The sequence below is a fragment of the Phyllobates terribilis genome, unplaced genomic scaffold (assembly GCF_046119375.1).
Source record: "Phyllobates terribilis strain yellow unplaced genomic scaffold, ASM4611937v1 Scaffold_211__1_contigs__length_3443825, whole genome shotgun sequence".
In the NCBI taxonomy this organism is placed as follows: Eukaryota; Metazoa; Chordata; class Amphibia; order Anura; family Dendrobatidae; genus Phyllobates; species Phyllobates terribilis.
In genome coordinates, this window is record NW_027362971.1 from 1,009,522 (window position 1) to 1,023,279 (window position 13,758).

General features: G+C 42.1%; 1 protein-coding gene across 1 annotated transcript in view; it reads left to right on the plus strand.

Annotated features, from left to right (window-relative positions):
- LOC141213730 (uncharacterized) overlaps positions 1-7,005 on the plus strand; it is a 55,470-nt gene extending 48,465 nt beyond the window's left edge. The window contains exons 3-4 of the mRNA XM_073665318.1: positions 605-715; positions 2,625-7,005. Of these exons, the coding sequence (XP_073521419.1) occupies positions 605-715; positions 2,625-3,979 (1,466 nt within the window). The 3' untranslated portion in view covers positions 3,980-7,005. The remainder of the gene's footprint in view (positions 1-604; positions 716-2,624) is intronic.
- Positions 7,006-13,758: the final 6,753 nt, after the last annotated feature.

Below are 13,758 nucleotides of genomic sequence, written 5' to 3' on the forward strand. Positions count from 1 at the left end.
GATGTTTTTACAGCTTGTATTATATCGTTTGCAGCAGTCTACACTAATTACATTGGCTCAAGATGTCGAAATGCCATCGACATCAATTCTGACTTCTTTTTTTTTGTAATTATTGAAAAAATGGGCCGGCACGCCCAGTAAGTGCACATTCACACAGACAAAACCTAGGATAAATACTCTGCAGTAAGTAAGTAATTAGTAGTAATACATGTAAATAACAGAGGGGACTTAGTTGACACTGTTTTGTTAAAAAGAAAAGCATAAAAGCCATCCCACCACGACAAGGTGACCCAATCAGGATGGTCCCTCAGTCTATTAGGTCACCTTGGCCGAGTGCGATCCGAATATCGAATTAAACTCGGCCATGCTGCCATTTGTTTCCCTGGACCAATCTCTGTTCAAGGAAAAAATATGACAAGTGCACGGCCCCTTAGAATAACACTCGTCCAGGTTTGATCCGATGTTTTGTCGGACCGAAAATACACTGTAGCCTTTTCAAACTATGAGATCAGTCAACTGCTTATTTAAACTGAGGATTTGGGTCCCTTTAAATTGGAAAATTTGTTTAATTTATAACATTTATGTCTGTCATTTTTTTCCCCAGATAATATTAACTGCAGCAAATCTTTGCTACTCAACAAGTGGTGTGCAGCGTTGCTTTGTAACCGATTATGCCGCACACCTGAAGATAAAGTGATCACAGATCCACCTTTAGGTAAGTTTGGGGCACTCTACACTTAATAATACATATGTTAACCTTCACAATCCAGCTAATGTCGGCCAAACCCGCAAATATCAACAGGTTCGGATGACAGTCTGTTTGTAAGGTCCCTGGACAATTTATTGTTTGGGGAAATATCAATCTGGCAAATCTGATTTCGGACTGGCGATTGTAGTGGCTCCCAAAGATATGTCTGGCGATGGGACTCTCAAAGAGAACACAGGGGGCTTTCAGGAAGAGCCAGCTGAGCGTGCTACCGGCTGAACGACCCATTGTTTGGCCTACAGCCATCTGATATGTATGATCGGATTAAAGGGAATCTGACAGCAGGATTTACCCCTATTAATTAATTACACCGCTGCAATAGTCATTAAACACTTCTTTCAAGCAACCCCAATGTTAAGGGAAAGTTTCTAGAAAGTAATATAAAAAGTTTGTAGATACAGCTCACCCCATTCAATATATGTATGTATGTATGTATGTTTGTTCAGTCTGGTTTCCCGAGCAATCCACTCCAATATGCACGAATAAAGCTTGTGAGATTGTCAAGCAGCTTCGTTCAAAGTTGTAACAAGAGGTTTTTCAATCCAGCAAGGCGAATTAAAAGCAAAAAATAATTTATTATGCCTTCTTTAAAATAGTAGCATGGGTATAAAAAATATATATATATCTGACGCGTTTCGAGTCTATCTGACTTTTATCTACAATTAAGACTCGGCTAGGCTCGAAACGCATCAGTTTATTATGACTTCATTAAAATAGTAAAAAATATAACTGACGCGTTTCGAGTCTAGCTGACTCTTAATCGTAGATAAGAGTCAGCTGGACTCGAAATGCGTCAGATATATATATATATATATATATATATATATATATATATATATATATATATATATATATATATATATATATATATATATATATATATATATAATTTTATTTTTTATTTTTTTTTATGCCCATGCTACTATTTTAATGAAGTCATAATAAAGTATTTTTGCTTTTAATTCATTTTGCTGGCTTGGAAAAAACTCTTTTCACAACTTTGAAAGGAAGTTTCTAGCGTAATCGTAAAATCAGCATTTTAATCTTTTGTTCCTGCATATGATACTTAGGTTGACTAGTCGTAGTGGCGTATACTTGGTGCTGAGCAGTCCAGCCCAGTCAGCCGATATCACGCCCATAGAGGCGCAGCTATAGTCTCTGTAGCGCCCCTTTTCTTTCCTCCCAGCATACTATATCACACAAATCCCCGGTGGCCACTGTGATTTTGGGTATGCACAGTGATCTGCCTATGTGCCACTGCCATGACGTCACACTGTACACCCGAAGTCTGACCGGCCGAGCGCTTCCCCCTGCAACCCGTTATAGTGTTGGCCCGGGAGGTAGTGGCTCGTACAGTTAAGAACGAACAAATACAGCTATACTCACCCTCCGTAGGTCAAGTGCTGCCTCTCCACTGCTGCTGCTGCATTTACTGACAGACTGCAGTGGTGCTGTCTCAACTAGAGCGCAAGTTACCACTACAGCCAATCACTGGGCTCTGTAACTTGTTCCATCTACATTGGCATTACCGCTGAGCCCAGTCATTGAATGCGCTAGTCATGTGAAAATGTAGTCATCATGTCACCGCGGCAGAGGAGAAGCAGCGCTGATCCTGGAGAGGAAGCGTGTAGCTCTTGCATTTATTTTCTACCGCTGAAAACCTATGGATAAATAAAAATTAATTAATACTGGACATCCCCGTTAAATCTCAGAAGTTAGGATGTGTTCAATTGTGTCAGTGCCAACATCTTCCCGTTCTGACCTGGTTCCTAGGCTAGGATAATATTTGACTTATTATTTTGTTGCTGAATTTTAAAGCAGATTGGTAATTTTATTCATTTTTTTAACCATCGAACAGATCTAAATTTTTTAAAGAAAAGAAGAAAAAGAAATACAGAAAAAAAAATTAAAGACAAGAAAAAACATGTTGCAAAAAGGACTGTGGCAAATAAAGTGACCCCAACTCCTTCTGTACCCGCAATAACCTTCGTAGGACCTACACCAACAATAAAAATGAATAAAAAACAAATGAAAACCCAAGATGCAACAATTAAACCAACAACAGCCACCACTAAATCTGTGCCTCCTACTACCAAACAACCAGAAATACCAGATGCCAACACAGTAAAAGCAATAACTACTTTAAAAACATCTACAACGGCAGCACTCATGACAAAAACTACTACTGAGCCCACAACTAGTACAAAACAAACTACTACAAGCACCGAGGAAATAAAAAAATCTAATCCAACAACCTCTAGTACAGCAGAAATCACGACAACTGCTGAATCCACAACTAGTACAACGATAAAAAGTTTTCCAAAAAAAATTGAAATAGTAACTACCAGCACAGAAGCAACTACAAAATCTATTCTCACTGAGGAGCCTGAAAACACAACAGCAAAGGCAACAACAAAATCTATTCTCACTGAGGGGCTTAAAAACACAACAGCAAAGGCAACAACAAAGCAAAATATTTTAATAACTGAGAAAGAAAACCCTAAAGAAAAAATCCCTGATACAGTTACAGTCATGATTCCAACGGTTATCGAGAAAACTGAGCCAATAGTTTTGACGAAAATATTACCCATGACAACTCCACTATCGGCTATAGAGGATATTATCACTACGAGTCGATACGAAACAACAGCCAAACCTGAAACCACCGCTACAACAGTGACTACAAAGCAAATCATCAATACTCCAACAGTGACTACAAAACAAATCATCAATACTCCAACAGCGGCTACAACGCAAGTCATCACTTCAAAGGAAAACGAAAAATTAAGCACCACGATACAACCAAATACGACAGCGCCGAAAACGACAAACCCCGTACCTACAAAGTTGCCTGAGACCTCTTTACCTACTGTAACCAATTCTACGACCATGCCAGGAACTCTATCACCCAGCAGTAACCCAACCACAAGCAAAACTTCTACGCCAGTCTCTCACGTCTTGCCGCCTACCGTGTCTTCTTCTACGGATGGAAACCAACAGAAAGATGATGCCAGTATCGTTATTATTGCCGGGGATTTAACGAAACGCGTCCAGAATACCAGCTTTCTGCTGGCCGTACTGCTCTTAGGAAACTTGTTCTTTTTAGCTGTAATAGTCCTCTTTATACTTCAGGCTTACGAGAGCTACAAGAAAAAAGACTATACTCAAGTAGATTATTTAATTAATGGGATGTACGCCGATTCTGAAATGTAAACAAATTGTGTCAAATCGGACTCTATTAAGGATGGTAACTTTTTTGCTTTTTTTTTTTTTTTTATTCTCTTTTACCACCATCGGTGCATTTGTGATGACTTCTTGTGCATTAAGTAACTGAAGTATTTTGCTGCCAATTACGCACTCCGGATAAGTGCAATCTAAGCAGAAGTAAAGGTCTAATTTCATATGAGGATAACGGCGGAGACTTAAACAAACATTTACCTTTTACTCCTGTCCTTCAGGTTAATAATAATAATCTTGTTCTTTTGCACATTTTTCTAAATGTATTTTATAGAGAATTAACACGAAAACACCTTCAAGGGCAATAATAATAATAATATGCTATGCATTGCCGAACTCATTACCATCATTAAACAGCACAAGACATCTCTGCTTCAGCCAATTAAAGCTGAAAATGTCCATTATTGATTTGAGACGTCTTCTCCATCTGTAAGAACTCACAATATTTCCGTGTGTATTTTCTTAATTTTCATTTTTTTCTGAACTGTGCAGCAATTTCTCATTTTTTTCACTGCTGCTTTTGCGTTCTAATCTGACGCCTATGTAAGTCTTGTTTTGGAAGCATATGGATGATTTCACTCTATATGATACTTTGACTAATACCGCATAAAAAATTGCACCAGAATGTGAAGCTGAATTCACGTGCCATTTTTGTGTGGTTGTTTTTTATGCAGTTTTTTTTTCTTTTAAGCCAAAGCCTTTAGATAGAAGGAAAAGTCTGAAACTTGCAATATTGAAAACTGTGTGCTTTTTTTTTTTTTGTATTTTCCAATGGGAAAGCTGAAAAACAAAAGGGCAACATAAGGGCTTACGCATATAGATGATGGAAAAATAGGTGGTGCAGGAATGTGCTCACCTGGCAGGGTTGTGGGACCACAGCTCCATAAAATGCTTGAAACAACGGCTGCTGCTGATCTAAGAGTTTATTCTAGGAAGGGAGATAAACAGAAGATGGACCCTTTTTGCACTGCCAAAGACACAAATAATGGTTTCCACAGATGGCGATGAAAGAATCCAGGAGGCGACGTGTAGAGAATTGCGGTTTTATTGTCAACGCGTTTCAAAGTTCACAGACTTTTTCATCAGGACAAACCACATGTGGACCAATCACATCGCCTGATGGATTCTTTCCTCACCATCTGTGGAAAGTTCACAGACTTCTTCATCGGGATCAGCCACATGTGGACCAACCACATTGCCTCCTGAATTATTTCATCGCCATCTGTGGAAAATTCACATACTTCTTCATCAGGGCCAACCACATTTGGACCAACCACATGTGAACCAACCACATCACCTCTTGGATTCTTTCATCACCATCTGTGGAAAGTTCACAGACTTCCTCATCAGGACCAACCTGATGTGGACCAACCACTTCGCCTCGTGGATTGTTTCATTATTATCCGTGGAAAATTCACAGACTTATTCATCAGGACCAACCACATTGCCTCCTGAATTCTTTCATCGCCATCTGTGGAAAATTCACAAACTTCTTCATCAGGGCCAACCACATTTGGACCAACCACATGTGAACCAACCACATCGCCTCTTGGATTCTTTCATCACCATCTGTGGAAAGTTCACAGACTTCTTCATCAGGACCAACCAGATGTGGACCAACCACATCGCCTCCTGGATTCTTTCATTATTATCCGTGGAAAATTCACAGACTTATTCATCAGGACCAACCACATTGCCTCCTGAATTCTTTCATCGCCATCTGTGGAAAATTCACAAACTTCTTCATCAGGGCCAACCACATTTGGACCAACCACATGTGAACCAACCACATCGCCTCTTGGATTCTTTCATCACCATCTGTGGAAAGTTCACAGACTTCTTCATCAGGACCAACCAGATGTGGACCAACCACATCGCCTCCTGGATTCTTTCATTATTATCCGTGGAAAATTCACAGACTTATTCATCAGGACTAACCACATTGCCTCCAGGATTCTTTAATCACCACCCATTATTGGTGTTTTCGGCAGCGCGTAAAAAGGTCCACCTTCCGTTTATCTCTCTTTTTTTTATTTGGTACTTCTGGAGCTATTTTTATGCAATGAACAGCACTGTGAATTGTGCAATTGAAAATACCAGCGCCAATTATACTGAACCAGTAAGACTACAAGAGTAGTGTAGCATCGGAGTTTGCAACTTTGGTACTATTACCGTGAAACGGCACATGTAGGGTTAACAGTTTACTAAACGTCAATTATTATAAACTCCTTGCTTGCATTTTTTTTGCTGCTTAAAAAACCAAAATAAAATTATTGACGGTTTGTATTTTTTAATTTTAGTATTTCTTTTATTGACTTGAATGATTTAAAGAAAGAGAAACACATTTTTTTTGTTTAGGCTACGTTCCCACGTTGAGCATTTTGGTGAGTTTTTGATGTTGCGGATTTTCTGGACCTATTATCTGAATTAGGTGACGTGTTTTTTTTTCAATACATTTTTTAATTAGGTTTTTTTTTTTTACATGCGTCTTTATCTCGTCTTTGACGCTGTGCCTTTTGTCTTTGTTTTTGATATTTCCTGGTATTTTGGCTTTGACTAAAATTTCTTGGCACAATCCTGTGTGGATTCCGTGCGAAAGTGTCAAAAACTCACCGTGGGAACTTCACCTAACTTTCACAAAAAAAAACATACTGCAAAAATTCTACTTATGAAACTCTATTGTAGCTTGATTTGAAGTAAAATCCCATTCTGTTTTGTATTTTCTGATAAAACATTAGATATATTAAAAAGAGATGATTTTTTTATTATGTATGAAATGTGTTCAAAAAAGTTATTTTCCTGGTAAAATATTTGCCAACTTTAAAAACTATAAAGACCATTAAAATAAAGACTTGTTCTGATTTTACTAAAAACTCTTCAACCTCCCAGCTTTCTGCCGTCTGTTTGATTCTAATGTCTAAATTGTGCCACTACAAGCCATATGTATTATTTTTCTATGTTCTAAAGAAATAAACAAAATAAATTAATAAAATTAGACAAAATATTCTGACGATTGTTATTTCACTGTCCAGTTCTGTTCTTGCAATATCCTTCACAGGGTTTGAGGACAGACTACTGTCTGAAGAATAAGGGTATGTTCAAACTTGGTGTTTTTGCCACATTTTTCCAGTTTTGCCACAGAAAAAAATTGCAGTGTTTTCATCCACGTTTTTCCTGTTGTTTTTTTTTTGCTGCAGAAAAAAATGCCACGTGTGAAAATACCCTTATAGAGGCGCTGTGTTTTTGCAGTAAGGGAACTGGTTATTTTCCCCAGAAATAGCATCATTCCTATTCAGCCACATTTCCTCTATTTTCTTACCTAGACAGGGTTCAGAGTAAAGTAAACTACACATCTGAACAGAACAGTAATATTTTGGATGCAGATTGTCTTCAGATTTGGATTTGAAAGCAGAATTTGCAGCCAAACTTCACGTTAAAATCCGACATGTTTGAGCATACCCTTACAGACAATACGGATATACTAGGGAAATGCTTCTTGATTTTTCCAAAAATTTGAATACAAATATGTGAAATAAAATAAAATTACGTTGGTATCTCTAAGTGAGAATCTGTTCTCAGGTTTCTGCTATGTAATCTGATGTAGGGGCTGAGACCCTGATTCCAGTGGTGTGTCACTTACTAGGCTGTGTGTTTGTTGTTTCAATAAAATAAGTATTTTATCAGCAGGAGATTATCACTACAGGACTAAGTGTCTCATGCCTCCTAGTCAACTGCTTTGTGTAGTCCCGTCCCCTCCACTGATTGGCAGCTCTTTATCTATGCACAGTGTACACAGAAATCTTCCAATCAGTGGTGTGGGCGGGATTATACAGAGCTCAGCATTCCAATCAGTGGTGTGGGCAGGGTTATACAGAGCTCAGCATTCCAATCAGTGGTGGGCGGGGTTGTACAGAGCTCAGCATTCCAATCAGTGGTGTGGGCGGAGTTATACAGAGCTCAGCATTCCAATCAGTGGTGTGGGCGGAGTTATACAGAGCTCAGTATTCCAATTAGTGGTGTGGGCAGGGTTATACAGAGCTCAGCATTCCAATCAGTGGTATGGGCGGGGCTACACAGAGCTCAGCATTCCGATCAGTGGTGTGGGCGGGGTTATACAGAGCTCAGCATTCCGATCAGTGGTATGGGCGGGGTTATACAGAGCTCAGCATTCCGATCAGTGGTGTGGGCGGGGTTATACACAGCTCAGCATTCAGAGAACTTGTAGAGAAAAAAACATTGATTGTATCACAACTGCTGCACCCAGTTAAGTGATACATCTCTGCAATCAGGGTTTCTGTCCCTACCTAATTCTGTCTGATGGGGTAGCAAAAAGCTGCTGACAGATTACCTATCAGACTGGAAAAGCCCTTTAAACTACTCCCCATCAAGCATGCACTAAAGTGATGGGATTGACAGAGTTCTGAGCCTATTACAGTTGCGGGAAATGGAGGTCATATAGGTAAAACCCAAACTTTTCAACATGTAAATATAAAAAGTACATAATACCATATCAGGAACAAAAGTTTGGAAACAGACTGGACATTTTCTAATTAGGATTCATGCTGTAATATAAGTTATGTCCTTGTAGTAGCCTGCGGCTCCATGGAACGTTCTCAGCAGTGCCTTCCAGCCCCTGGCTACTTCCAGTTATAATAAAGACTTTTTTTGCAGCCAGTTCTCATTTATTTGTATGAGTCGGCACATCCTTTCCAGACTCCCTCTGGCGGATCTTGTTCTCCAAAATCCATTTTCCTTTATAAAAAGAAGCCCTGTTATAAAACATCCAGCTGAGCTGCCCCTAGGTTTTTTTGACAACAATGCATGAAAGTAACCACTAACCCAAACTATCCTAAATGTTTGAGTTTCCTATGGATTCTCGTCAATGATTCTTATTTAAACAATAGGAAGTTTAATGTTAACTTGTATATTATTTTAATACCATGCAGGAATTTTATAACAGTTTTGCTCCAATTTTTGAATTTGCACACTTTTGAGCACCCCGAATTTGCACTAACTTTTGTAACTTTCTTCTCTTCCTGGCACTTTGCAAAAGTGAGGAAATGTGGGTGGTATTGTGCAGGAAAGGGGCATGGTGAAACATTTTCTGGTAGATTTTAGCAAAGTTAAAAAAAAAATGGTGCAAATTTAAGCCTGTTCATAATTTTCTGTCTTCTTTACAGCCTCTTAATAAATTTGCAATTTATTACAATGGAATTTTAAGTGTGACCAATCTGCCATATTAGTTTTTGGGCTTCAGCCTGCACCAAGCAGAGCAGGAGCCACTCTATGTAGTGGTACTCCACACTTTGTATTGGTCCTCCACGCTTTGTAGTGGTACTCCACTCTATGTGATTGTTCTATGTACCTCTGTGCAGACTTGGGAGTACTAGCAGTGAGCTAGTTTGGTCTTTGTGCCCTTGGAGGACAGTTGGCGTTATCTCTCTGGTGTCTGCTCAAGCTAAGGATATCCCCTTTGTTTTTTTACCTTGTTGTCTTTAGTTTGTAGTGGGGCCTGACTAGTGCTCACCCCGTCCCCTCCCTATCTTTCCTGCTCAGCGATAGGTGCAGAACCTATATAGTGAGGGTAGGGTAAGCAGGGTGTTATTAGATCTGCCTAGGGGTCTCCACTCCCCCTTTCCCTAGTTGTTGGGCTTCCTCACCCCTCTTCCCGTCGTTGTACACTTATTCCTTCCCTCGCCTTACGTGACTATTCTTCAGGCATTTTCTGCTGTGCAGACACATTATACTTTATAAGAAAAGCCAATGGGAAGGCTGAAAAGAAGTGTATTTTTGAGCGTTTTGCCAGTTTTTGCTTCAAAAACTGCTAACCGTTTCTTCATCATTGATTCATGTAAAAAAAAAGTCCAGAAAACAGTAGTAAAAAAGACACGCAGAAAACACTGGAAAACTACTACTAAAAAAAAAAAAAAGCACTGGGGATCAGAAACAGAAAAACTCTCAGGAAACAAAGAAAAAAAAACACTAGGAAAGACTGTTCAGGATGAAAAACTGGTGTTTCCTGAAGCGTCTTCTTGTTGAAAAATTCAGCGGGTTCACCACCCTGAAAAAGATGACCTGTGCACATAACCTTAGAGGGGTTTCTTCTCTATGACATCCTATTAGGCTATGGTCACACAAGCGTATTTTCTCTCATCCGAGAGAAACAGGTCGATTATTCTAATCACACTCTGATCAGAGTGTAATCCGATTCTCTCGGATGAGAAGATGGAGAAAAAAAATCCTCCATCTTCTCCATTGTGTCAGTCAATGGAAATGGGACTGCACTTAGAAGTCATCCGAGTGCAGTCCGATGTTTTCCACGTACTCATTGATTTGCATGGCTGAGTGTGATCCACATATCGGATCAAACTCAGGCATAGAGCGGCATTTTTTTTTTCTTGAACCGGCTGAATCCAAGGAACAAATTGTGCATGTGCACGACCCCGTAGACTAACATTGGTCCAGGTGCGATCCGATGTTTTGTCGGATTGCGCTCGGACTGATAATACAGTCGACTGCATGAGCACTTAGGAAATATGGGAAGGGGTTGTCCCCTAATCCTTTTTTAATATCTCAACTGAGCCTTGTTTCAGAGGCCATTACCAGGCTTAGTTTTTATGACACTTAAAGAAGTTGTCCACTACTTTTTCGTTAATGCCCTATGCGTAGGATGGAGCATCAATGTCTGATCGGCTGGGGTCCCGCACCCGGCACCCCCACTGATCAGTTATCGGTGCCAGCAGCAGCACCCGGCCGGAAGTGCTTACCTGTGGAGCTTGGCCGTCTAGCTGTAGTGGCTGCCGCAGGGTACTACACATCCGCCTCCCATTGACTTGAATAGGAGGCGAATGTCTAGTACCCCGCGGCGGCAACTACAGCTAGACAGCCAAGCTCCACAGGTAAGCACTTCCGGCCGGGAGCCACCGCCGGCACTGATAACAGCTGATTGGCAGGGGTGCCTGGCCGATCAGACATTTATACCCCATCCTACGGATAGGGCATCAAAAAAATAGTAGTGGACAACTTCTTTAAGGCCATGGCCCTGTGACGCCTCTACTTCGGAAAAACCCTTTCGTTTACCCTGGGTGTTGAGGGACTCGGTGTCGGGTCCTGTGATGGAGAGATGGGATGCAGCCGTGGCCCGTACCCAACCCGTGCTCAGGGCCGTCACATGAAAAGGAAGATGTTGTGGGCTCATCCGGGTTGAGTGGCTTATTTAACGACTACGCCACCTGTGGTGCCTGGTGAAAGGCCACCAGCGTCGCTTCAGTCCGCCGAGACAGGCACGATGGAAGAAGGTGGGGGGTAGCAGTAGCACGGGGAGTACGGGCACCGCGTCGCGTGGTATGGCGCATAATGAACAGTCCGGAGGCCATAGGGGTGAACTTCCAATGCTTTACTCACTTAGCGATGACAGCGGGAAAGCGACTCCCTGCTCCTCGCGGAGTCCTGCGGCCACCAGGGACGGGGGTCCGACTACCTCCGAGAAAGTCCAGTGTTCGGTAGCGACCCTCCACCAGAGTGTTCCTGCGCTACAGACTTCACCCTTTTCCGTCTGTGTGTGTGTAGATATGCCGGGTCTCCCTCTGAGCTCCTCTCAGAACTAGGGCATGGGTGGCAATTCCTCTCCATCCGATGCCCAGTGGGATCCTCAGGGGCTAACCGGGCTTTCCCGTTCAGGACATGGAGTACAAGGTCGGGTGTCAGGGGCCGATACCCCTCTTGCAGCCGGAATCCCTCTGAATAGATCAGGTAGGCGAGGACAGGTGGCGTACTCCGCTCCGTCTGCATCCTCCCCGGGATCCATTTTCTGGGGAGCCAAACTCTAAAGCTCCCGGGCCTTCTTGAGCAAGGGGACTTGACTGGGATAGAGACACTGTTAACTCATACCCGCTCCTCGTGTCAAGGTCAGAGCACGAGGACCGTGCATCTTCAGTACACTGCAGGCTCCTCCTGTCAGCTGCAAAGACCACAATCAAAGAACCTTGTGCTTATGATGGCTGGCTATTATATATTAAATTATGTGTGTAAACTAAAACTGTGTTCTACCCTTCACCCACTACATGGTTCCCCTAATTTTTGGTTCCCCTCACTTGTGATCCTGCTGAAGCAGCACTATGGTGCATACTTGCCTCCCATAGGTCAGGAGTTTGTAGTGTTGAATGTAGATTCAGGGTCCTGACCAGTGCACCTTCCTTACCTGGGTGAGGAGACACTACACCTGCTGACAGGCTGCAGTATCCCCCCTTGTGGCGACCGAACCCTCAGGGGCGCCACAGCCCCACTATCATTATTTGGTCAGTATTCGGTCAGTATTTTTTCTCAGGAGTGGGAGCCAAAACCAGGTGAGGAACAATCAGAGAAAAGGTATAATAGAAACAAGTCACCAATTCTGCATTTATCACCCACTCCTGGTTATGGCTCCCACTCCTGAGAAAAAATACTGACCAAATACTGATAGTGGGGCCGTGGCCTAAGAATCAAAAACGTATTGTGCAGGTTGAGATTAGACATTGGACAGACACTGTAGGTAAATTAGAATTTTTTTTTTTTTTTTTTTGGGGGGGGGGGGGTCTGACATTTTTCAAAAATACTCATCAAAACATAAGCTTGATGATAAAAAGTAACCATTTGGACAATGATGTATACAATTTTATCATAAAATCTAAAAAAATAAATACACTACACTGCTCAAAAAAATAAAGGGAACACTCAAATAACACATCCTAGATCTGAATGAATGAAATATTCTCATTGAATACTTTGTTCTGTACAAAGTTGAATGTGCTGACAACAAAATCACACAAAAATCATCAATGGAAATCAAATGTATTAACCAATGGAGGCCTGGATTTGGAGTCACCCCCAAAATTAAAGTGGAAAAACACACTACTGGCTGATCCAACTTTGATGTAATGTCCTTAAAACAAGTCAAAATGAGTCTCAGTATTGTGTGTGGCCTTCACGTGCCTGTATGACCTCCCTACAATGCCTGGGCAAAGAAATGCCACTCCACATCATTACTGACCCACTGCCAAACCGGTCATGCTGAAGGATGTTGCAGGCAGCAGATCGCTCTCCACGGCGTCTCCAGACTCTGTCACGTCTGTCACATGTGCTCAGTGTGAACCTGCTTTCATCTGTGAAAAGCACAGGGCGCCAGTGGCGACTCTGCCAATCCTGGTGTTCTGTGGCAAATGCCAAGCGTCCTGCACGGTGTTGGGCTGTGAGCACAACCCCCATCTGTGGACGTCGGGCGCTCATACCAGCCTCATGGAGTCAGTTTCTAACCGTTTGTGCAGACACATGCACATTTGTGGCCCGCTGGAGGTCATTTTGCAGGGCTCTGGCAGTGCTCCTCCTGTTCCTCCTTGCAGAAAGGCAGAGGTAGCGGTCCTGCTGCTGGGTTGTTGCCCTCCTACGGCCCCCTCCACGTCTCCTGGTGTACTGGCCTGTCTCCTGGTAGCGCCTCCAGCCTCTGGACACTACTCTGACAGACACAGCAAACCTTCTTGCCACAGCTCGCATTGATGTGCCATCCTGGATGAGCTGCACTACCTGAGCAACTTCTGTGGGTTGTAGAGTCCTTCTCATGCCACCACGAGTGTGAAAGCACAACCAACATTCAAAAGTGACCAAAACATCAGCCAGAAAGCATTGGTACTGAGATGTGGTCTGTGGTCCCCACCTGCAGAACCACTCCTTTATTGAGTATGTCTTGATAATTGCCAATAATTTCCATCTATTGTCTATTC